Raw genomic sequence first — 24,233 nt, forward strand, 5'->3', positions numbered from 1 at the left:
GGGGTGGGGTGACCGGCCAGTATAATTGAAAACCAATAGACTTGTGCATCCATGTTTACTGGATCATCTGCACTCAGGTCTAGAATCCTGGAGTCAGTCTAACACTGTGATTGATTTTAACTGGTTTCCATTATGAACTCTCTGATCATTTTCCATTTCCATCCAAAAAAAATATATATATATAAGAAGTAATATATTAATAAATATTCATTTGAATCAGTGTTTCTTTATCATTTACTGTAGTTCAGTTCAGATTATGGTGAGGTGTTAACCGGGGGTTCAGGTCAGAAAGATGAAATGCTGCCTTCTGGATCTGACAGGGTTTTTCCACGGGCCTGGATCGGCCGCGTTGACATCAGTTTCCACGACAGCCTCTCAGCATGGGGACAGCCTGATAGATGCTGTGGACCACGGCCAACCTGCGAGGTCTCCCCCCCCCCCCCGTCTGTACAGCTGCGCGTCTTGTGCTGTTATTAAAAGTCTTTCTGTGTTCAGCTCTCAGCACTTTTTGTAGCTTTTACCTAAATGTCTGGCGGTTTGGAGCTTGGTTTCGCTGCCGTCCTCCCGTCTCACGTCAGCCTTATTTATTTTTTTTACTGTTCACTGATCGCAGAGCTGTGTTAAGTTACTGCTGATGCTAACCCACCCCTCCCTGTTGTTGCTGCTTCCTACGAAAAAGCTTTCCTCTGGCGAACCGGCGGGAGGATTTTATTGTGGGGAAGTTGCAGGAAATGCAATGTGCTAGTCTAATCAACTAGGTACGGAGACAACTGGGCCCGATACAAACAGAAAGAGCCACAGTGAGCTGAACTGAACTTACTGTAATTTGCTCAAGTGAAGCCCCCCTGTTCTAGAGGACAAGTTCAGTGACGCGACACGAAATCAACCCACTTGATCACTTCTACAATCTGGGCATCCCTTGTCTTCTGCTCTACAGGAGTCCCCCAGGAAGCGGGTTGGGGTGAGCGCCGATGGACCTGTGCGTCATCCAGAGGTCAAAGCCATCCAGCAGACCAGGAGGCTTCTAGCCAACGCCCGAGAGAGGACCCGTGTCCACACCATCAGCGCTGCGTTCGAGGCCCTGAGGAAGCAGGTCAGGCTCACTTTCCACACTGTTAACACAAGCTCCAACACATACATACTGTACACAGAAATCAAGGTGTTTTTTGGTAACAATGCACATGTCAATGATGGCCTCAATATACACATGGGGGCCGGGGGGGGGGGTCAGATTGAAAACGCTGCTGATTGATTACTGCTGTGAAACAAGAGGCCGTTCCATTACAGTAGCTAGTGAGCCAGGCAAGGTAGGACCTGATTCATAGGGTGAGAAATATATGACCTGCAGTCAGTCAGGTCACCCTTCTTCATCTTCTTCATCCCATCTCCCTCCATTCCTTCCTCCCTCCAGGTGCCATGTTACTCCTACGGGCAGAAGCTATCCAAGCTGGCGATACTACGCATAGCCTGCAACTACATACTGTCTCTGGCTCAGTTGGCTGAGCTGGACTACAGTTCAGACCACAGCAGCCTGAGCTTCTCTCAGTGTGTGGAGCAGTGCACCAGGACCCTGCAGGCCGAGGGCAGGAGCAAGAAGAGGAAGGTGAGGCTGCGCTCATTCTCTACGCGACACGCATGTTCTCAAATAATGGCTGGGGGCCCAGGCCACTGAAAGAAATGCAAGGGGCGTGACGATTCGCCGATACGAATCGGAATCCGGCTTTAACGTTAAAAAGATGCGGCCGCGTAGATACGCGGACCCCTGGACGTACCATGGACCGGTCGGTGGCCCGATTCTGAAGCTTTGAGGCTAAAGAGCAGCGTTAGCGCGGTGTTGCTTGCGGGCTAAAAACAAAACATGTCCGACGCGGTTTTACAGTGCACCATCAAATCTAAAGTTTGGAAGACATTTGTATTTTATATTTAGGAAAATAGATTACATCAAACAAACGACGTGAACTGTGTCAGACTGCATCGAATCGGATCGTCTTATAAGGGAGAGATGCACACACACACACCTAGAATGAGCCCTTTATTCATCATGATTATGATTCTAAGTCTCAGTCGGTATGAAAATGAAGCTCAATCTTAAACATTGTACTCTTAAACTCAGGTTAAACTTGAAATGAAGCTGCGGGCGGCTCCTGTCGCGGTAAGCACGTTGTCTATTCGTGAATCCGTCGTTCTCTTCTCTTCATCATTTCTCCAGGTAGAAGGCAGAAACTGTCGGATCAAATGCGCAACGAGATCGCCAAATTCATTCAGTTCAGATTTTCCTATTTTTCCTAAAGATGAACAATTCAATTCAATTCAATTCAATTTTATTTATATAGCGCCAAATCACAACAAAGTCATCTCATGACACTTTACAAATAGAGCAGGTCTAGACCGACTCTTTATAATGTTATTACAGAGACCCAACAGTTCCCACCATGAGCAAGCACTTTGGCGACAGTGGCAAGGAAAAACTTCCTTTTAAGAGGCAGAAACCTCGAGCAGAACCAGACTCTAGGTGGGCGGTCATCTGCTTTGACCGGTTGGGTTTTAGGGAGAGAGAGAGAGAGAGAGACAGAGACAGAGACAGAGACAGAGAGATAGACATAGAGACACAGATAGACAGACAGACAGACAGACAGATAGGTAGGCAAAGATGTATGGCAGCACTAACAGTAGAAATAGCTGTAATATTAGCTGAGATTAATAATAGCAGCTTTAATAGTGACAGAACTACGACTAAACATAATAACTGTAGTGATGAGAGTCAGGCAGGCCCATGGCGGCAGCAGAACCCAGGCGTACCAGGACCACGATCCACAGCGACCTACGAGTCGACAAAGCACAAAGAAACTCCGGGGAAGAAATAAAGTTAGTAACATGCACTGGACTGTGATGAATGTGCAAAGATGAAGAGGAAGAGGAGGAAAGCTCAGTGCATCATGGGAAGTCCCCCAGCAGTGTAGGCCTATAGCAGCATAACTAGGGGGCTGGTCCAGGCAGGCCTGAGGCAGCCCTTAACTATAAGCGTTATCAAAAAGCAAAGTTTTAAGCCTACTCTTAAAAGTAGAGAGTGTGTCTGCCTCCCGGATCCAAACTGGGAGCCGATTCCACAGGAGAGGAGCTTGATAGCTGAAGGCTCTGGCTCCTGTTCTGTTTTTGGAGACTCTAGGAACCACAAGCAACCCTGCATTCTGGGAGCGGAGTGCTCTAGTGGGGTAATAGGGTACTATGAGCTCTTTAAGATATGATGGTGCCTGACCAGTAAGAGCTTTGTAGGTGAGGAGAAGGATTTTAAACTCTATTCTAGATTTTACAGGGAGCCAGTGCAGAGAAGCTAATACAGGAGAAATATGATCTCTTTTCCTGGTTCCTGTCAGTACACGTGCTGCAGCATTCTGGATCAGCTGGAGAGTCCTCAGGGACTTATTGGGACAGCCTGATAATAAGGAATTGCAATAATCCAGCCTAGACGTGACAAATGCATGGACTAATTTTTCTGCATCTGTTTGAGACAGGATCTTCCTGATTTTTGCAATATTACGGAGGTGAAAGAAGGCAGTCCGTGAAGTTTGTTTTACGTGGGAGTTAAAGGACATGTCCTGATCAAAGACAACTCCGAGATTCCTCACGGTGGCGCTGGAGGCCAGGGCAATGCCATCTAGGGTAACAATATCCTTAGATATTGTATTTCTGAGGTGTTCAGGGCCAAGAACAATAACTTCTGTCTTGTCTGAGTTCAACATCAGATAATTACAGGTCATCCAGGTCTTTTTGTCCTTAAGGCATGCTTGGAGGTTGGCTAACTGATGAGGTTCTTCTGGCTTGATCGATAAATATAGCTGGGTATCATCTGCATAGCAATGAAAATGTATGGAGTGTTTTCTAATAATATCCCCTAAAGGAAGCATATATAAGGTGAATAGTATTGGTCCAAGCACAGAACCTTGTGGAACTCCATGACTGACTTTGGCATACATGGAGGATTCATCGTTAACATGTACAAACTGAGATCGATCTGATAAATACGACTTAAACCAGCTTAGTGCGGTTCCTTTGATGCCAATTAAATGTTCCAGTCTCTGTAATAGGATATGATGGTCAATGGTGTCGAATGCAGCACTAAGATCTAACAAAACAAGTATAGAGACATGTCCTTTGTCTGATGCAGTGAGAAGGTCATTTGTAACCTTCACCAGTGCCGTCTCTGTGCTATGATGAGCTCTGAAACCTGACTGAAAGTCCTCAAGCAACCTATTGTCATGTAGAAAGTCACACAGCTGGTTGGCGACTGCTTTCTCAAGGATCTTGGAGAGAAAGGGGAGGTTAGATATAGGTCTATAGTTGGCTAAAACCTCTGGATCAAGTGTGGTCTTTTTAAGAAGAGGTTTAATTACAGCAATAGAGCTGTGACTCTCTGTCAGCCTGGCTACAGTGCTGAAGAGAAACCTGGGCTTGTTCTTGTTCTCTTCTATTAATGTTGAGTAATAGGCTGCTCTGGCTTTACAGAGGGCCTTCCTATAAGTTCTAAGACTATCTTGCCAAATTAAACGTGATTCCTCTAGTTTGGTGGAGCGCCATTTCCTTTCAAGTTTCTGCACTGTTTGCTTTAATTTGCGGGTTTGGGTGTTATACCATGGAGCTGATTTTCTTTGTTTTATTATCTTCTTTTTAAGAGGGGCAATAGAGTCAAGTGTCAATCGCATTGAGCCTGCAGCACTGTCAACAAGATTGTCCATTTGGGAGGGACTAAGGTTAGCAAAGGAGTCCTCAGTTGTATTGAGACGTGGCATTGAATTTAATGCCGATGGAATCACTTCCTTAAATTTAGCTACAGCACTATCAGACAGATATCTGGTGTAGACTTTTTTGCCTAATGGCGTGTAGTCCAGTAATAGGAATTCAAAAGTTATTAAATAATGGTCCGATAACAAAGGATTCTGTGGAAAGACAGTTAGATGTTCAATTTCAAGTCCATATGTCAGAACCAGGTCGAGGGTGTGATTAAAACAGTGAGTGGGTTTCTGTACCCTCTGACAGAAGCCAATCGAATCCAATAAAGAGGTAAATGCAGTACCAAGGCTATCCTTATCAACGTCCACATGAATATTAAAATCCCCTACGATAATGACTTTGTCTGTTTTAAGGACTAAACCTGATAAAAACTCTGAGAATTCAGATAAGAATTCAGAGTATGGACCTGGAGCGCGATAGACTATAACGAATAAGATTGGCTTCAGTGTTTTCCAGGCTGGGAGTGAGAGACTCAGAACGAGGCTTTCAAATGAGTTATAATCCAGTTTAGGTCTAGAGTTCATCAACAGGCTTGAGTCAAAGATGGCTGCAAAACAACAAAAGCTTGAACGAACACGAGGTTCCTCAGGTGTCGGGCGCCCATGTGAACGTTAAAGCAGGTTTTGCTGGCTGTAATTACTCCTCCTGTTCATACTGGCCATTAAACGATCCCTTCCTAATGCACTTTCAGTGTGAGGGACGGGAGACGGACTCCTCAGTCCTTGTTGTGAGCTAACAAATCGCTGGCTCTGACTTGACTCTGTTGTGGGAAACAGACTAAATTTCAGTTGGACTTTTTTTTTTTTTTTTTGGAAAGACAGTACAGGAGCATGAACCAAAGGGCCCGTTGAACACGTCCGGCACCCTGCGGCAGCGAGATAAATCCATTTCAAAGCGAGTGAGCGGAGCGATGAAAAGGTTTTCATTCGCGAGACGCCGTCACAGTGAACAGCTCTCACATCCAGCTTCACACTAATGCAGTCATGTTGCTCTGTTGAGCTGAGGCTTTTTTTCCCTGCTAGCTGTTTCTCCCTGTGTGCAATGCCGGCGTGTGTGTGTGTGTGTGTGTGTGTGTGTGTGTGTGTGTGTGTGTGTTCTCAAAGTCCCAGACACCAGATGTTTAGAGTGGAGGGGAAGTGGAGCTGGCGCCATGAAGGGCAGAGGGCAGCAAGAAGGCACGCGAACTGAAACCACACAAACTCCACACACTGCACACACTGCGCACACACACACACACTGCGCACACACACACACACACACACACACACACACACACACACACACTCTTGGCACATTCCCCAGCAGCCTTTCCAACACATTCCCCCACTCTGCCTCTCCAGGCCATCTGCTCCAACATACTTTGAAACAAGGAGGGGAAAAAACACAGTCATCATCAGCCTGTCAGACAGCAGCAGCTGGTGGAAAGAGACGGGGAGAGAGAGAGGGGTGTGTGTGTGTGTGTGTGTGTAAAGGGGGGGGGGGTCTGGCAACTTTAAAATGCTTTTTTTATTTTCTCAGAGACACTGAGTCTGTGTGCACAGTTAGCAGGAAAAAAATACTTTTTTTTTTTTTTTTTTTTGCTTCATTGTGATTTTGCACCAGAGGTCACACAAACATCAGAGCTGGAACCTGACTGGAGAAAAGAAATGGTAATGTTAATGTCAATACGTCGAAGCTGCGAGGGCAGTGGTGGAAGAAGAAGAAGAAGAAGAAGAAGAAGAAGAAGAAGAAGAAGAAGAAGTACGTGTTTTACTCAAAGAGGAACTCCACTCAAAATGATTTCTCATAGATTATTGTTGACACATGGTGTTTTTTTTCTGCCCAAAAGTCGTTTGTATGTGTCTGCTTGGATTTGAACGTTCTAGGCATATACTTTAAGGTATATATGTGTATTTCGTATGTTGACACCCCTCGTCCACGGCAGCAGCTGCAGCAGCAGGTATAAATAGCGGGCCACTGGCGGACCGTAGCCGGCGTTACCAAGGCTCAAAAGGCGCTGGCAGAGAGAGAGAGACGACGTTGTACATGAAGCAGAGATGTATTCCTCTTATATGTATATTCAGCGAAAAACAGCATGGTTCCCACACAGGGACCCTTCTCGACCTCTGTGTTTCCGTGCTGCAGGCTGCGGTGGTGGTGGGAGTTTCATGCTAAACAGACTTTGGTTGATATCCACTTGATTGCTGCTTAAGCCTCATATTAATGAATACATTTTTGCACAGAACAAAGACTGGATTTTAGTGTCAGGAGGGGGGGGGGGGTCTCTTTACTGCCAGCATGATTACATAGACTCCTCCTGACTGCTGTTTTAAGACCCAATGCTTTTAAAGACTTCTCCGATCAATATTTATATATCAACAAGGGCTCGAATGACGCAAATGTCACAGAGAATCATCACCAACTCTGCAGTTCCCCTCAGGCCTGCTATGCATTTTAGCATCTTTCAAGCATCTTTCAGCGCTCTCATCAACCTCATCTCCAGCAGCAGCAGGCAGCTGTTTTCAGAGAAAGGGCTCTGACGAACCCACCGCACGCTACTACTCTGTAGAAACGGAGCTAAAGGAGGGTGAATACTGGACTTACATTCATCAGGTGACACCACGTTGAGCTTGCATGAGTTGGAGTCCAGCTCCAGGACCTTTGTCACAAAATCTACAATGTTTGTTCTGGGTATAAAAAAAAGAAAATGTGTTTATAAAAGCTAATATCTGATTCGCTTCAGGTATTAGACTGCTAATATTCAGCAGTCTGGCTTAGACAAATCAAGTGGATGTCTTCTCTGTATTGTCTCTGCCGCTCGTGGTTTCAGTCTGCCCTTAATTGGATGGAAGCTTCTCATCTGGTAGAACTCGAAAGCTCTTTTAAAAGGTGTACTTCACTGCTTCAGTATTGCTTCTCTATAGTCAAGTTGGTTGGCTTGTGAGAGATGGATTTAAATGTGCGCAGCAGACGTCTCTCTGCAGACTTTCTATTGTAAATGCGTAGTCTCTCGCCGACCATACCGCACAGCTCATTCATGGATACTATTACTTGTTCAATAAGACTAAGCAGTTGAAATGCCGATCTGGTGTGGCTGACCGTGGAAGACCAAAGGCGAGCACCGTGCTGACTCCCCACAAGGTGGCAGTCTTGGCACGGCTACATGAGAGGAAAGGGAGCCAGGAGGCTCGGCAAGGACTGGGGTGTTAGGGGCACACAGGTTGAAGTCAAACTCGCTGTAATAAACCGCAAACTGTCAGACACGTATTGGTAGATTGCGAGTTCTGGGTGGAAACACGACCCCTGCACACACTGCTACCGAGGAATAGTCATGGTTTCGGTCCTTAAAAGCCTTACAAGCAGGTTGTGCATCAGTATCCTGCTGATTGATTCTTGTCATTCATGTAATCCAAGCTGAGGCCCTGTTTCGAATTGGTTTCCGAAGCTTGTGTGGTTCTGTTTCATGAGGAGTGCGTCGTGCAGTTTCTTTGCTCTTGTTAGCTGTTCTGTTTCATTTAAAACCAGAAGTAATTATGTATTATTACTATTACCGTAGATGTCCTAAAATAACACAGAAATGAAAAGTTCAACTAATTGTATGGAGAGAAAAAAAATAGCCACATATGTATGTATTTAGTTTTCACCTGAGAGTAAACCTCATAGCCTCCAGACCTCCAGTCATCTCATACAATAATGTCATAAAATATGCACGTAATACACTGTCATCGTTTTAATGTCGCCCCCCCCCCCCCCCCCCCCCTCCTCTTTGTGTGTTTCAGGAGTGAAGCTGACAGCAGTGGACAGGTCCAACACATAAGCCTCTGACAATACCACGAGGACGCGGGTCGCCGGGAGGACAAACAGACGAGATGAGCACCAGAGAAAAGCTGAGGAAACGGATGAACAGAAGAGTGAACGGGAGGATTTGTACTTTTTTTAGTTGTTGTTGTTGTTGTTGTTGTTGTTGTCATGATTTGCTCTCACCACACATTAGCACACGAACTAACATCAGTACTTATTTGAGACGGAATTGTTCTGTATGTCCAGGCCCGTGGACGAGAACTCACTGAAAGACAAGAGATGCAAACTGATGTAGGGACTGAAAGCGATCAACAATAATCTCCATTTAACCATGCATACAGCTACACACATTACTTTCCACTGTTGCCTTGTCAATACCATGTTTAAGTATGTATTTCCTGGTAAAAAAAAACAAAGACATCATGAACATGACACTGGTCTGGTGCCGGGGGTGTAAAGAGCTCCAGAACAAACGTCAATCAGTTTTAATGAGGCTAAAACATCTGAAGTCGAACTGCAGATATTCAGAATATTCACTGCAGCTCGTTCACTTAGCAGTTCTTAATATTAGACGTTTGTTTTTATTGTTTGTAAGCCTGTTATATTTCAAAATATGCCAATTATGTTTATTCAATACCAATAAAAGTATTTTTAAAGTGCCCCGCTGTGGTTTTTCACAAACAATATGCTGACAACATCATTGTATTTCTCTCTGTGCATTAACATTAATTCCTCAACAAACGGTTATGATCAACAAACATATTAAAAGGGGCACTACAGATGATTTAGTATTGCCCCTCCATAAAGTCAGGGGACTGACCTGAAAGGTGTGCTGCAGAGGGTGACATGCTGACTTTTAGTCAAACTCCAGAAACCACAGTACAACTCGATGGCATCTTTCATTAGGAACCTCCCTGCCTGATCGTTTCCCACGTTTTTCAAACTCCACAACTCGCTCCCAGCTGCGATAACCCTGATGACATCACTGTGACGTCATCGGGGTAAAGTTGACCTGAAGCACCTGAAGTTCCAAAATTAAAAATTGACAACAATAATGATAGCTGCTGGACATCGGCACCGCTGGTCACACTGTGAAAACAATGAATAAAGTTAAATGAATCCATTTAAAGTCAGCGGTTCTCCGCCTCTGCACGTTTGAAAAGAACCATTTATAATACTTTGCTATACTTTTATATAGAAAGGTCCAATAAACATCATTTTATATAGAAAAGTTCAATAAGCATAAACAGGTCCGAATGCAAAATGTGACAAAATGACAGAAAACGTTCTATGACGAGCACATCTATAGTGCGCTACGGGGACATTCATAGTGAAGTATAATGTATATTCATAGTGCTTTATGACTACGCCCATAAACACACACAATGCTTTCTGATGCACTGTATCAACGGCCATAACACATTATAGATGAGAAGTTCAAGTGTCTCATGGATCTTCTTGACTAGTTATAAACTAGAGGTTGACTCATGGGGCTTATAATACATTATGGCCACCTATACGCACCTATACACACCTCAACAACTGACTGCAGTGAGGACTCATAGTATGCTATAATAGCATTATAGTATCATAACTTATATGTGTTGAGTAAAAAGTGAAGTACATATTGACGCGTCTATAATAATGCGCGCTTCATCATAACGTTTCATTGTTGGTGGCGACAGCAACCTGCGCCCCCGAGCTTTTGCATACACATGTGACAAGATCTAATTGAGACAAGATGGTGCGAGAGTTAAATGACTTTCTTTGCCTGGATGTGCACGTCTCCATCTGCTGCTCCTACTGTAGAGCTGTATGCCGCAAAAAAATATGATGGAATGGAAACACAAATTGTTACCCAGCATACCTTTTTTTAATTTTTTTAAAATTTGTGATGATTGCATTTGTCCATGGTGTAGTCGTAGGCGATGATTGAAAGAAACCGTCAAAACTGACACCCGGTGCAAATGAACCCTTTTTTTTTTTTGCATTTTGACAATAAAAAAAAGGACAGTTGAGGTTTTTGTGCTTCTTGTTGCATGTATACTAAAGAATACAGTTTCAGACATTTCCCACACTTAACACACACATCTCAAAGTCCAGAAATCACGAAGTCATGCTCCCACACGTTTCCCGATTTTTCTATTACACTATGCCCGCATTCATGCCATTAGCAGAAGAACTGCACTCTTTGTGGCCACCTGTCTACCCATCCTGTGATGGATAACAGGATAACCGTTCTGTCCGTCCGTGGCCACCGATGTGTCCGTGCTGTGAATCCACACGTCAGCTTTCCAGCAACATTATAAACACAGCAGGTGTCGGAGGTGGCTGACTTATCTTGGGGGAGTTTTCATTTGTGCACAGCGATCATGCTAATCTCTCTCTCTCTCCCTCTCCACACACACACACACACACACCGTCTTCAGCCCTTATGGAGGAGGGGGAAATGAAAGAGAGCACAATGGAGGACACTAGATCAGAATATAAAAAAGGTCTTTCCCCCATTTCACTTCAGTTTTAAAGCAATGTCACATAACTATTTCACCTTATAATAACTGAATAAAATACTCAGAATCTTTTAGATGGCATACTGACTTGTAGGGAGGGAGAACGGTGCCCGTTTCTGCCCCGTCTGTAGCTTGGATGAACGGTACGGTGCGATGTCCCGCGAGAATTGCTTTTTGCTGCACTAAGTCACACGTGGGTCTAGCTCGGTATTCTCAGCGTGGACGCCGAGGCAGAGGCGAAGGGCACGTTGGCGGAGGAAGCGGAGAAGAGAGAAAAAAAAAAGAGAGAGAGAGAGAGTGACTGAGCAAGAGGCCGGACAAGAGTAAATCTGGGACCGGCTCTTGAGTCGCTGGCGAGAGCTTCGTGAAATAAAAGGCGGGCGGGACAGACAGCGAGCCGGCCTTCCACCTCCACCTCTCATACATGCCCAGCGTAGCTCTGCCCAGCTACAACCCGAGCACAGATCTTTAGTAGCTCAGCGGCAGGTCTTCGGACCGCGCGTGTGTGTGTGTGTGTGTGTGTGTGTGCGGGGGACACAATGTAAGGACATTTGAAAAAAACAAGGGGGCAGATGCAAGTTAAATCCTTGTGTCCGATTGGCTGCTTCTGAAAGGTCACCGTTACACTTCGATGTCAGCTTTGTTGGCTCTTCAGAGCATTCAGAAGTGTATGCAGTGTGTCGAAGGTCTTCATGCTGACCAAAACACAACTCCTGAACAACTGCACTCAGATCAGGGTGACCGATATCGCCCCTCCTTATCTCACTGTGGGTGAAACAAGCATGCATGATGTCCCATTGATCACGCCACTTTATACTATGTTGAGGTTCAGTGTTTAATCATTTACTCTAAATGATCTCTACTTATAAAGCACAGAATAGGCAGGTACAAAGTCCAAAGTCTCCTCCTCCTCCTCCTCCTCCCCCCAGAGGTTTGTTGCTGAGTGTTGAGACTTAAAAAAAAACACACCTGCACACCATTTCCAGAGGAAAAAAAATGTCTGTTTGGATCTGTGCGTGGGACTGCATCAGCGGACCACACAGATGTCCAGTATGCAGAATTTGGCTCTACATGTAGGGCAGGGGACTGTGCTGGACAACCAGGTCTCGGGCCTTTGCTGGTCTTGGCGGCTGGCGAACCATCGACCCAGGCAGGACAGACACCACATGGGTCTGCAGAAACACTGCTGGCACTCTGACTCATTATCAGCTCCTACAAAAACACACAGCAGTCACGGAGTCAGATGGCACAGCCACATTAACACACACACACACACACACACACACACACACACACACACACACACACACACACACACACACACACACACACACACACACACACACACACACACACAACACCCTCACCTTCTACCTGGCAGAGTCTGACCAGCTTGGTGCTTGCCCGAACCTGCATGCAGCCGATACAGGGCTCCAGCTCCTGCGTATGGAGAGAGAGACAGAACATCCTCCTGATTCAGTCTGCACCAGCTTTTCCAGCTCAGCAGCAGCAGAAACACACACAGGCACACAAGTTACCTGTCCACTGGGGAGTGTGTACGGCTGATTGAGGTCCACCTGAGCCCTGAACGTCTCCAGGAAGAGCTCGCTGATGGTTTGGTGGATCACGACATTGGCAGAGTTTCTGATGGGAGCGTGGAGCTTCTCCCTGAGCTCTGCGTACTCTGTGGAGTTCAGCCTGCAAAACAGTGGACTTGGTACGTCAAGACATCCAAGACCCAAACTGGTCTGAAAAAACACACACACACACACACACACACACACACACACACACACACACACACACCTGATATCAAAGGGTCTGACAGCAGGGTTGATGCTGTCCACTCTCAGGGTCAAGATCTGCGTGGGGGAGGCCGAGTCTGGACTCAGCTGGTGCTGTCTAGACTCCGTCACCGTCACATGACAGTCATTCTGTAAGGCCATGTAGACGTGATAGGTGGTCACCTGGAGAGACGGGGGGAGTGGGGGGGGGGGGGGGGGTTTCGGACATGTGATGAAGAGGACTTTTCATTTGAATGGATGTGCCGGCCTGCGCTGCGTGTGCACTCTTTAAAAAACTTCAAAGTTGTTGATTTCCTGCGGCGGGGTCTGCCAGAAACTCTGGATCGGACGAGTGCTCCCTGCCCCTCCTCCAGACTGCCAACCTGTACTGAACACCTGGGGGTGGTGCTCACCTGTCATGGCCGCTGGTTGTAACGCAACACAACTTTCTCCTGCAGGAGGTCGACTTCATTGTTGCATCTGACAAACAACCTACACATATGGTGATAACGATAGCGTTCGGTGTCAGCACGTGGCCCCGTGGGCCTTGGTTTTGACACCCCTAATTCCCGCCGACACAATGTGAACAAAGAGGAGAGGTCTTTACTTACTCACCTTTAACACCCAGCTGTCAGTGACGATGACTCTGGCTCCGGGGGCGCCTGAGGCGAACTTATCTATGCGTCTGAACTCGGTGTTGATGCTGCTGGCCACGGAACCCCAGCCGGAGCGGGGAGGCTGCGCGTGGGCCTGCAGGGTCCGGCTGATCGGGTGGTTGTGCCAGCGCCGGCGGGACCAGTAGATGACGAGCGTCCAGCTGGCCAACTGGAGGCAGAGAGAGAGGAGGAGAAAAGCTCTCCAGCCGTCACTCACCTGGCGAAACACGACATAACACAGCGGAGACACCCGATGGTGAGCGGCGTTTAGCTGCAGCGGCCGGAGGAGGACACATGCAGTCCTCGCAGGCAGCATCAGGCGGGAGACAAAACTGTTTTGGTGCATCCTACTCGGAATGGACTCAACCATGTGCACCCCACAGAGGGGCTCTAATATTATCATTCAGCCAATGACAATAGTTCACTTATGCTAATGTCTCACACACACACACACACACACACACACACACACACACACTAATCTGGTCTACTACTAGTCTGGTATCCTTCACCTGCCTAAAGCTAGGAGGGAAGGGCCACATAACTATCTAGACTCACTCCACAATAAATCTCATCATTACAAACTTTATTATATACATACTCTGAATTCTGGGAAATTAAGCAGCTTCGTGGAATATATATGTGTGTGTGTGTGTGTGTGTGTGTTCAGAAATCTGCAGGCTGACCTGGTGAATGTATCCCAGGTTTTTCTCTGGAGCAGCGACACACATCCCCATGTAGTAACCTGAAGAGAGGGACGACAGAAACGTGAACAGCTGATCCGTCACGCAAACGGATGTACAGTTGTACAGGTCCTGGCACACGGGTCACCGGATCCTGGACCAGGTGACGAGTGCCTCCCCTCAGCTCCCTGCGTAGAGCACTGTTTACACATGAAGCTAGCAGGGAGGCGTTCAACAGAGCTAGCCTAAACTCTAACTAGCTAAACACGCGAAGTCAACGCTACATTACTCGTCACAGCTACAGCTCGGGAAACCTGCAGCTAACTGTAACTCAGTGACACCCCTGTCCTGGATCCGTCCGTCTGAACGCTGGATTTTACCTAAAGGCAGTGCGGAGTGGACCAGTACGGTAATGCTGGTCCTGCGGACGTGGTACTGGGTGAAGCCCACGTCCTCACTCCCCAGCCAGGACGAAAACAGGTTCTGGACGGTTAAGCCGGCCGAACGGAACTCGTTGGGCGTGAACACGAAGCAGATAGAGAACACCACGTAGGCCAAGGTAAAAGTTAACTCCGGGCTCTCCATACTGTGTCGAGACCTGCTGCTTCTCTACTTCCTCTTAACTTTCTTCTTCTACGCGTCCTCTTTTTCCTTCTTCTTCTTCGAGGTTTAACAGCAGCCGGCCTCCTTAATGCTGCATTACCGCCATCTTCCGGTGGTACTTAACTCCTACATCGTGGGGTTTGTCCGTTTTTTCTCACCGGCCCTGTTGCCCTCAGGAAGCTGACCCACACGTCTTCTGCCCGGTCCACTTCCACCCTGCTCCAGTACGCCCCTCCTTGCAGTTGTCTAACCATATGACCCCAATTTCTCCCTCTTCTCTTACAAAACCACATCGTCTGCGACTGATGATCTTTCCCATATCTAAATGAATGATCATTTATCATGCTTCCAGACAAGCGTGTCTTTGTTACTGTTGATGATACATTTTTGAGTGTGAAATGTGATTCGAATGAGACAGGTTGAGAGGTTAAAGCATTTCTGTATGTCAAGGGGTGCCACACTTTCACTTCACTGGATGTTAATATTGTACGTGTGTTTTGTGTCTCTCTCTGCGAATGGTTACGGCCATTCCTCTGTCTTTTATTTCTACTCTTTTTACTTTGATGCTTTCTGTGGAAGTAGGTGATGGAACCCACACATCGCTCCCGATGCTCAGGCCGGCACCCTGCACGGTAGCATGCAGCCTTTTACCAAAGGCCCTAAACTCTATTTGTATAAAATGTATTTGGAAATGATGTACTTCTTGATCCGTTTTATGTTGTTTTTGTAAATCCCTTTTGAATATGAACTATTTATTGATGGATTCATATTTCATTTGTACGTTTTTTTTTCTTTTTACGATTCCTCTTTTTATTCCTCATTAAAATATCCAAGAGTGAATTGTTTTGTTATTTAGTTGATTTATTTACAGATTAATACATTTGTTCGAATGCCTATTTTTGTTGTACACTTACCTATTAATTAATGAAATGCTTTTATTACTATTTCCATGACTGTTGTGGTCCTCCATAGACATCCACTCCAAAAGGGTGTAAAGGTCTATACATTGTGTGATCGAATTGTAGGCAAAGTTGTTGTATTTTTCTGTACTATATAACCCCTTTTTGCACCCCCCCCCCCCTTTCCTTGTGCCCGAGGAGCACCTTGCCACCCAAAACTTTTGGGAGCTTGTACTATTCAGTTCAGGTTGGTCATAAAGGCCAGAGCGGAATTCCTCTAAATCCAGTGCTAAAGAGAGAGTTTGTTATCATGGTGAATTGCATGAAGTGGTAAAAAAAAAATTATATTTTTTAATTGATACAAACATGAGATGAATAAATAAATAAATAGGTATCACGTTCTTATTTGCAAAAAACACACACTGTCTAAACAACAAGAATCAAAGCTTTTTTTTTTATGTTTTTACTGGAGACTTCACTGCGTGTGTCAGATCTCTGCAGGGTCCATGCGCTCAGGGTTCAGACTTAGAGAGACACTGCAGTCCCGGCAGCCTCCAGCGACGAGCACTGCTGTGGATCCTCAGGTCCAACCAGTCCTGCTGAGCAGCACCCAGAGCTAGACTGCTAGCACAGAAGAAAGACAGCAACAATTCTTACTATTGAATTCCACCACAAACAGCACAAACGGGGGTTTACTGTTGTCGCTGAGGAATCGCTGCCTCCCAGTAGTGACGTTAACAATGTACCTTGGAGCGAGGTAGGGCTCTCCGGGGGTGGATGGCTCCACTGGAGGGAGGTCAGCGGTCACATCTGAGGGATCAGACAGGTCCTCGCCCTCCATGCACCTCAGGTTGGTTATACTGCTCCCCACCACTGCGTCGATGCTGTCTCTGCTGCTGTTGGCGGGACCTGTAGGGTGACACATTTACAGTTACTGCCGCTGGCCTCTTAGACAAAAGAAGAAGAACACGATGCAGCTTGTTGTGGACACTGGAGGGGGGGGGGGGGGGGGGGGTCATGTTGTCGAGGAGGGCGAAGTCAGAGTCACAGAAATCCTGGAGGGAAAGCTGATGCAGTCTGACGGTGACTTGGTAGAAGACTTATTTCCAGCAAGACAACAAAAACTAACTACCTTAACTACCTTGTGCAGAATAAATGGTTCCAATGACCGACAGCAAGGGAAAAAATGTCAAATCACTTTGATGGCGGATCAGATTTGACTCACGAGCTGCTTTTTTTTGCCAACTTCAAAATGATCATGAATATAAAGTGTCGCACGGGAGGTAGAGCGGGTTGGAGGTTCGATCCCCCGGCTCCTCCCGTCCACGTGTCGAGGTGTCCTCGGGCAAGACGCTGAAACTGCTCCCGACGAGGAGGCCAGCACCTCGCACGGCAGCTCGGTCGCCATCGGCGGGTGAAAATATGTGCACGAGACCTGATCTGCAAAGCGCTTAGGGAACCGCTAAGGTTGAAAAGCGCTATGTAAGTGAAGACCATTAAGCCCTTTAAGGTTCCAGGCTTAATATGGTTTGGATCCCTGACCGTCTGAGTGACCCGTCAGATACTCACAGCAGCGCGTGAAAGGCTCCCAGGCTCTGGACTGGAGGTATGGTTTGGCCTGTGGCTGCTGGAGCAGACACACCACTGCCGAGTCCACTTGCTGAAAGACCCTGCAGACGGAGAGAAGGATTACCCAGCCTGCAGACCAAACGTGGTCCCCACGTGGTGTTGGTTCTCTTCACCTTGGCCTTCACATATTCACATAGCCTTTAGACTAATTCTCCCAGATACAGAACAGCACTTATACAATGGAAATAGGAGCCTGGTCTGGGGTCGATAAGCTATGGATGTTACACAGACTGCGGTACCGGAGGCTGAGCAGTCGCTGGTGGAGTTCCGCTGACAGGCCGTATTTGTCGGACTGGATCAACTCTCTGATGGAATCAAAGTCCTGCTTCAGCTGGAGAGCTCCTTGCACACTGAGGAGGAACAGCAACAGCTCAGAAGGTGAAGAATACATCAGATACCGCGCCCCCGCCCCCCCGGCAGCATACGAAACATACCTGAATTTGATCTTCTGTTTCAGGATGTGTTCCATCCATGCCTCCATGAAAGCCGTCATCGTTATGCTCAGCGCTTGGACACGGGCGTCGTCGGACAACGGTGCCGCGCCCTCTAAGACCTGACCAATCACAGTCTGAGCTGCCAGAGACGCATACTCGCTGGGGCTGCTGGGAAAACCTGTGCGTCGACAGAGAAATGCACAACTATCAATACACAGTAAAATGCACCAAAACGCTGGGTGAGCCTTGTCTGTTCCAAAAAGAACATTACTTGAAACTGCCCCCCCCCCATCTGTTGGGGTTTGCCACTCTCCATCCTTTCATGTATACATCCTTCTTTGAATATCTATCTTCAGTATATCTACAAAACACTCAAGACAGCGTCAGACTCAGAGCCGGTACCTGTCCTGAGGCTGGGTCTCCAGTGTCCGGAGGAAGGCATGGTCTGTTCAAAGATCTCCCCCGACATCCTCTTGCAGTCACTGGAGAAGGTCTTCAGCACCAGACAGGAGAAGGTCTGGTGGGCAATGACACATCAGGATCAGACTGGATTCAGTACTGTTTTTATTTACAACGGCAGCTTTGAAGCTATTTTGGTGCCAATTTGGCGACAGTAGTGCAGGATACTGTAGCTGGCAGCATTTCTCCTACTCAACAACCTACTCCACTGCTCCTGTTTTGTCAAACATGACATGAATGCTGCCGAATGGAGAAGCCAGTTCTACGACTTTGCTGCTTTCCTTTGAGAGCGGCTCCGTCGCCTGTGCCTCTGATCGGCTGCGTTGAAACAGCTGACGCGTTGCCGCTCTTGCTAAACGCTGGGACACCGCCCTCGCAGCAACACTAAGCACGGCCTTCACTGCTCTGCGGGAACAAAACGGTCAGTAAATCAAGACAGGTCACCTGCAGCTTGGATACAGCCCCGTCGAGCGCTTCCAGCCGCTGCCTCAGCAGAAGCTGGTTGTGGTAATGAAGGGCGGAGTGAGGGTCGGCGTCTGAATGCGTCACAAGGGCCTTAGTCTGCCGCGCCATCGTCTCCGAGGACTCTCTCAGCAACTGCGGAGACGCCACAAACACACTTCATCAAACTGATGCTGGGCTGACAGGCGGCGATCGCCACAATCACATCATAAGCCGTCTTGTCCGTTTCGGAGTCCGTATTTTTAATTTGTCTTGATACGCTTCACGCAATGATGGAGCTCCATGGCACAGAGGAATGACACATATCAATACATGTGAGTGGAATCAATTCGCTGTCGGTCTTTGCACGGTAATGTTGATAATAATAAAATATCACAATAACACAAGATGCAATTCTTTGATCCTCCAGCCACTAAACATAGAAAAGTGATATGAAGTGATACAAATGGAGTGACCTACTTTGAGGTCTCCCTGTGTGATAAGCAGGAACTTGTTGAGGCTCCACGAGGAGAGGAACTGGTAGGCCTTGGACATGACCCAGACTGTAGACAGTTGCACTGTGGCTAATGCCAAGCTAACGGTTTGTCCCTGCAGACTGAGCCTGGAGGGGGGGAGGAGGCTAAAGGAACCTGGGGGCGGAAAGAGAGAGAGAGAGACACTAATAATTCTATTGAAATGACACATAATAGTGTGGTGAGTCAGTGTTGCAGGTAGAAGAAGTTGAAGTGAAGAGCTGAGCCGCAGCGTCATCGACGGCAACAGACCCATGTTTACATTCCCATGGCGGAGGATGCCACCAAAACATACTGTGACTGTGCCTTCAGTTCATTTTAAGCTTAAGATGAATGCTGGGGGGGGCGTGGCTGAGTGTGGTGACTGTATAGTTGTGACATCACAACCTTACGGAAGCCCTGATGGCTCTTTTAAAAGGCACAGTGTCTGAATGCGGGCTGCTAACACAGCCACTGCGCCCGTCTCTTTACCCGAGGGCCTGCTGTGTGAGCGGTGGCAGCGCAGAGATGACAGGAGAGGGGGGGTGAGCAGCAGGAAGCGCTCCATGGTCTCGGACATCGCCGCGCTTCCATCGTGCCCGGGCGGCATCGCAGAGTCGCCGCCTTGATTTACGTCCGTGAGACACTTGTCTTTCAGAGATGTACCTAAACTTCGGCACAGCACTGAGGAAAGACAGGAGGGGGGAGAGAGAGACGGGCAGGAGGAGATCCATTAATCAACTATAAAATATAACGCATATAACTTAACATAAAATCAATCAATGAAAGTAGGATAATAATAAGCCTATTAGTAATTATAGGCTAATAATATTAGTGTATTATTAATCTTCTGACCCCTGCGTGTGCATGTCTTGCTCTCTGTGACACCCCCCCCATACTGTGTGTGTGTGTGCGTGTGTGTACCAACCATAGTCCCACTGAGCATGTGCTGTAATGGCTAAAAGATACAGGCTGAAGTCCTCCAGCATGGTTCTGCACTCCTTTGGAACCAGATCTACAACAATCAGCACACAATCTGGTGTCACGCAGACAGCACAGCATTTTTTTTTTTAGGGGAAACTCATTTCTCCTCCCCGAGAAACAACAACTCAACTCAAGCTTGAACATCTAAGACAGAAGAAATGCAGACACAATCTTGCATTCACAAGAAACAAATAGGAAATACTGCCCTTCAACATGTCATTAGGTGAGTGAGTTCTGGTAGCAAGTGCTTCTTTTCTATTAAAATACTTTTATTAGCAGCGAATATCAGAATGAAAAGTAGAAAGTCCAGCAGTTACAGGTGACTGTGACATGTAAAACACTTCCACACCGTTAACTGGACTGGACTTCATCTTCTCACCCGCCTTTGAAGCTTGACTGATGCCGTGCACGATCTGGAACCTCCTGTGGTCGTCCTGGAGGTTGATGCTTCCCGCGGTGCTTCCTGCTCGTGGCACGCGGAGCTGCAGCCGCAGGGCTCTGCAGCAGAGAGTCCACAGCAGGGTGCGGTACCGCGCGAACAGATCGGCAAACGCCAGCGACTGACCCAGGTCCAGCCACTGCACGGAGTGAGGCCAACGGAGGCAGTCCGGCTCCGCCCCCTCCTCTCTCTCTGAGCTGAAGGAGACACAGAACGGTGTGCAGTGATCACGCGTGTACCTGACTCAAAAAAAGAGCAACAAAGCACGGGCTGAATGTTCAGACACGCACCTGCAGTGGACAGTGTAACGTCACAAGGAGACGTCACTGCTGGACGAGATGACAACAGAACATATATATATATATACACACACAGATGTTTTCATGCTCGTGGGAAAGACTCTAGGTGCGAGTTCTCAGGTGTACATACAGTGCTTAACAAATGTATTAGCCCACCACCCAGTGTAAGGTGTTTGCCACCGCTGCCCTAAATGAACAGTATTGCTGATGACCAAAATATTTGATGTCTCTGTAATGGTTAATCCACCAGTATGTGCAAGCCAAGCTCTTTAATCAAAATGATATCTTTAATGCTAGAATATAATTATTGTTGTTATCCATGAATTCTCAAATTTACTGTTTTACAAAAAAAGCAGAAAAAAAATAGTAGAACACATTATTATTTTTTGATTGAGATGCCAAATCACAGTTATTTACTTGCATTCCTGAACAGAAAAGTTTGTTTTGTGGTTGCAAAGAATGCAAGCTGTTATCAGGGCCAAAGGAGGTCATACAGAATATTAAGATTTTTGGTTAATATATGTGAATAAGGACTATTTAGTTGTTCCAGTTTGTTATTTGCCTAATAAATAACAATACAATTTTTAGTTTGAAACAAGTTTTTGACAGATTTCAGAATATTTGTGTTTTCTCATTTTTATGACAGGTGGTCTAATACATTTGTTAAGCACTGTACATCTGACCCTGGTGTAGTGCCAGACAACAAAACTCTGGAAAGATTAAAGGGATACTTTGGAGTTTTTTTTTTGACAATACAAGACTTTCAGTGCAAAAAGATGGTCAAAAAAAATACAACGATATATGAACCATGGAGCCCAGTCCGAGTAACGGATCCTTCAAACACTTTGAAGGTTTATGACGCTATGAGACATGATCATCAGCACTTCAGCAGCTCAGTGTGTTGTTGCCGGATGATGTCACATGAGTTGATTTTCTTTTTAATTAATTACATTTTTTTTTTGCTGGAGCCTCTGCATCGGGACCCCTGCGGCATAAACACCGCGCCTGATTGAAACGAATGAACATTAAAGCCTTAGACGGTGTGTGAGCTGCTCACAATAGCAACATTGGTGCGCGGTGATGATCACATCGGCTGAGAGTCCTGCGTTGAGGGATATTTCTAGCTAAGCTAAAACGCAACATGCAGTAAGATGTAACCATCCACAGCGCGGCAAACAAAAAAAAAAAGGATGTCTGTGATTTCTTTGACTCTATTCATGCAGTTGCTCCTAGTTTTCACCAGTTCTGACATATCTGAAGTCAAAAGTGATTCTGTCTGTTCTGTCGCAGTCAAGGTGGGACAAAGAGCCATCTCGAGATCGAAGACAAAAACAAAAAAAAAAGGGATGCGGGTTGTGTGTACAACTGAGGCCATGAACGTCAAACAACAGTGGACCAGCAACCAACACAACAGGCACGCTGGTTAATGTTACCTGACAGTGGCTTCCGGCCTGGCTGCTACTTCCACTTCAACCCATTCCTGCTGAGCACCCTCCACATTTTGGTCCTGGCCGAGTCCCGGACTGTTCAATTCCACCGGGTCGGCTGGATTTATGATTGGGTCGGTCTTTCCATTCGGGGGCAGTAGCTCGGCCGGGGCCTCTGGTGTCGGCGTGTGCGATGCCAGTGGAGCGAGCAGGTCACTGGAGGACACCAGCAGCTGGAAAAGGAGCTCTACTGAGGAATGGTCCTGTTGGCACACCCCTGACAGAGGCGGGGCTGAGAGGTGGTGGGAGGTGGCTGAAGGACGTGAACTGGTCTGCCTTTCTAGATTTGGTTGGACTGATACCAAAGCTTCTCCACTGGGCTGGGCTACACCAGGGTGGGGTATGTATGTTTGGCACTGGCTGGTTTGGTCTTCGTTAGAGCCCTCTGTCCTATGTCGGACGAAGGTGGGCTTGGCTAGTACAGGATGGTGGTTTTCCAAGACAGTATTGTCCGGATGAAGGTCAGGGATGTAAACAGGAGGAGTTTTATAGCTGGTGTGGCGAGACGATGGCTGCAGAGGGGGGTGATGGTTAACAGAGAAGAGAGGAGAGGTATTAAGGTAGGTGTGGTGCAGCTGTTCCCAGGTCCACTCAGATCTCAGTGCGGAGGCCCCACAGCTGACCCGGGCCATCTGACAAACAGTGTGGACCTGACATGCGTGACCGCTCTGCTCCGAGGTCCAGCAGTGCAGCTGCTTGGCTGCCATGTCTGCATGATGCACTGCTAAAATCCCCATCAGCTCTTTGACGGAGAAGGCAGCGGGGTGATGCCCTTTGCTGTTCGGAAGATTCGAATGCAGCGGGGAGCAATGCGCCTGCTGTAGTACTGCAGTCCTCAGCTGGGTGGTGCTGTGCTGCGCCCTCTGCTCCCCCACCGCCTGGTTATACAGGTCTGCACCAGCTAAAATATCCTCCAGGACCTCCCTTGGCACGGAGTCTAAGTTGGTCCGGGCGACGGCAGACAGGACGACACGCACATAACGTTCCATCAAAACCAGTGCCTGCAGAGCGAGCAGGTCCAGAGTCTGTTTGATTTCCACCAGCAGCCGAGTCTGCGGGACCAGAGCAGGTCTCAGATAGTGGTCGGACTGGACTTTGGAGAACAGACAAGACCAGTGGTTGAGATGGATTCGAAGCTCCTGGCTCAGTGAGCCGAGACCAACCCTGACCGAAGGGGTCTGGAAAGAGAGGAGAATGCTTGTGTTCATGAATAAGCACCGGAGGTATCCTTTGAGTACTGACGCCAAAGTGATTCTTATTTCAGTACCTTCAACTGAGAAATACAAACATGTTTTGTTTTTTGTTTTTTATGAAAATCCCTTTTATCCCTAGAACTTTTGTCTAAAAGAAAATACAGTCTGACAAAAATGATGATTTCAATCAAGAACTCAAAAAGATAAATTGATCCAATATAATTGGCTTATGAGAACGTATGTAACGCCTGAAAAACTCAATAAATTCAATCCTAATATCCCAGACAGTATGTACACAAATGTAGAACAGAGAAAGGAAAGGAAAGACTTTTGGAAAAGGAATAGTCGACACAAGTTCCAACATCAAGAACCCCCCCGTATGCCCAGAAGCGCTGGCCCTGAGAACTCGTGAGAGTCAGTTGGTTAATCTTCGCCTAATGCAAGCGAAGCGTCTTATTTCTAGACACTGGAAAAGTGTTTGTCTTTGGATTAATACTTACATACACAATCAAACAAACAGAAGTCATATCTTTCACAAAATATGGAATTCGTTTCTTACATTTTTAGAATTAAGACCTGATAACGTCACTTCTTAAATTTGACGTGTGTGGGTGGGAGGGAGGGAGGATGTTTCGAGGGAGACCTGAACGATG

General features: G+C 46.9%; 3 protein-coding genes across 7 annotated transcripts in view; 1 reads left to right on the forward strand and 2 right to left on the reverse strand.

Moving 5' to 3' along the window:
- Positions 1 to 9,227, forward strand: part of atoh8 (atonal bHLH transcription factor 8) — a 10,880-nt gene extending 1,653 nt beyond the window's left edge. Inside the window, exons 2-4 of the mRNA XM_070913199.1 lie at positions 938 to 1,093; positions 1,412 to 1,603; positions 8,547 to 9,227. Coding sequence (XP_070769300.1) covers positions 938 to 1,093; positions 1,412 to 1,603; positions 8,547 to 8,552 — 354 coding nt within the window. The 3' untranslated portion in view covers positions 8,553 to 9,227. The remainder of the gene's footprint in view (positions 1 to 937; positions 1,094 to 1,411; positions 1,604 to 8,546) is intronic.
- A 2,619-nt stretch (positions 9,228 to 11,846) lies between these two features.
- Positions 11,847 to 14,786, reverse strand: tmem129 (transmembrane protein 129, E3 ubiquitin protein ligase). Of its 4 annotated transcripts, none has more exons than XM_070913611.1 (7): positions 14,582 to 14,786; positions 14,205 to 14,263; positions 13,478 to 13,735; positions 12,885 to 13,045; positions 12,617 to 12,776; positions 12,446 to 12,518; positions 11,847 to 12,290 (listed from the first exon to the last, which is right to left on the reverse strand). In XM_070913611.1, the coding sequence occupies exons 1-7, from the start codon at positions 14,784 to 14,786 to the stop codon at positions 12,106 to 12,108; spliced, it is 1,101 nt and encodes a 366-aa protein (XP_070769712.1). In that variant the 3' UTR covers positions 11,847 to 12,105. The 4 variants fall into 4 exon arrangements, with proteins under 4 accessions (XP_070769712.1, XP_070769713.1, XP_070769715.1 ...); XM_070913612.1 differs by having other exon boundaries at positions 11,847 to 12,308; XM_070913614.1 differs by having other exon boundaries at positions 11,847 to 12,272; positions 12,440 to 12,518.
- A 1,301-nt stretch (positions 14,787 to 16,087) lies between these two features.
- ccdc142 (coiled-coil domain containing 142) lies at positions 16,088 to 19,802 on the reverse strand. 2 transcript variants are annotated; one of them, XM_070913793.1, is made up of 9 exons: positions 19,671 to 19,802; positions 19,147 to 19,316; positions 18,670 to 18,822; positions 18,169 to 18,283; positions 17,767 to 17,944; positions 17,572 to 17,682; positions 17,273 to 17,373; positions 16,450 to 16,612; positions 16,088 to 16,324 (listed from the first exon to the last, which is right to left on the reverse strand). In XM_070913793.1, exons 1-9 carry the CDS (start codon positions 19,786 to 19,788, stop codon positions 16,216 to 16,218), a joined length of 1,218 nt encoding a protein of 405 aa, XP_070769894.1. In that variant the 5' UTR covers positions 19,789 to 19,802; the 3' UTR covers positions 16,088 to 16,215. The 2 variants fall into 2 exon arrangements, with proteins under 2 accessions (XP_070769894.1, XP_070769893.1); XM_070913792.1 differs by having other exon boundaries at positions 16,088 to 16,327.
- Between the last annotated feature and the right edge of the window lie 4,431 nt (positions 19,803 to 24,233).

The sequence above is a fragment of the Enoplosus armatus genome, chromosome 10 (genome assembly GCF_043641665.1).
Source record: "Enoplosus armatus isolate fEnoArm2 chromosome 10, fEnoArm2.hap1, whole genome shotgun sequence".
Classification (NCBI taxonomy): domain Eukaryota; kingdom Metazoa; phylum Chordata; class Actinopteri; order Centrarchiformes; family Enoplosidae; genus Enoplosus; species Enoplosus armatus.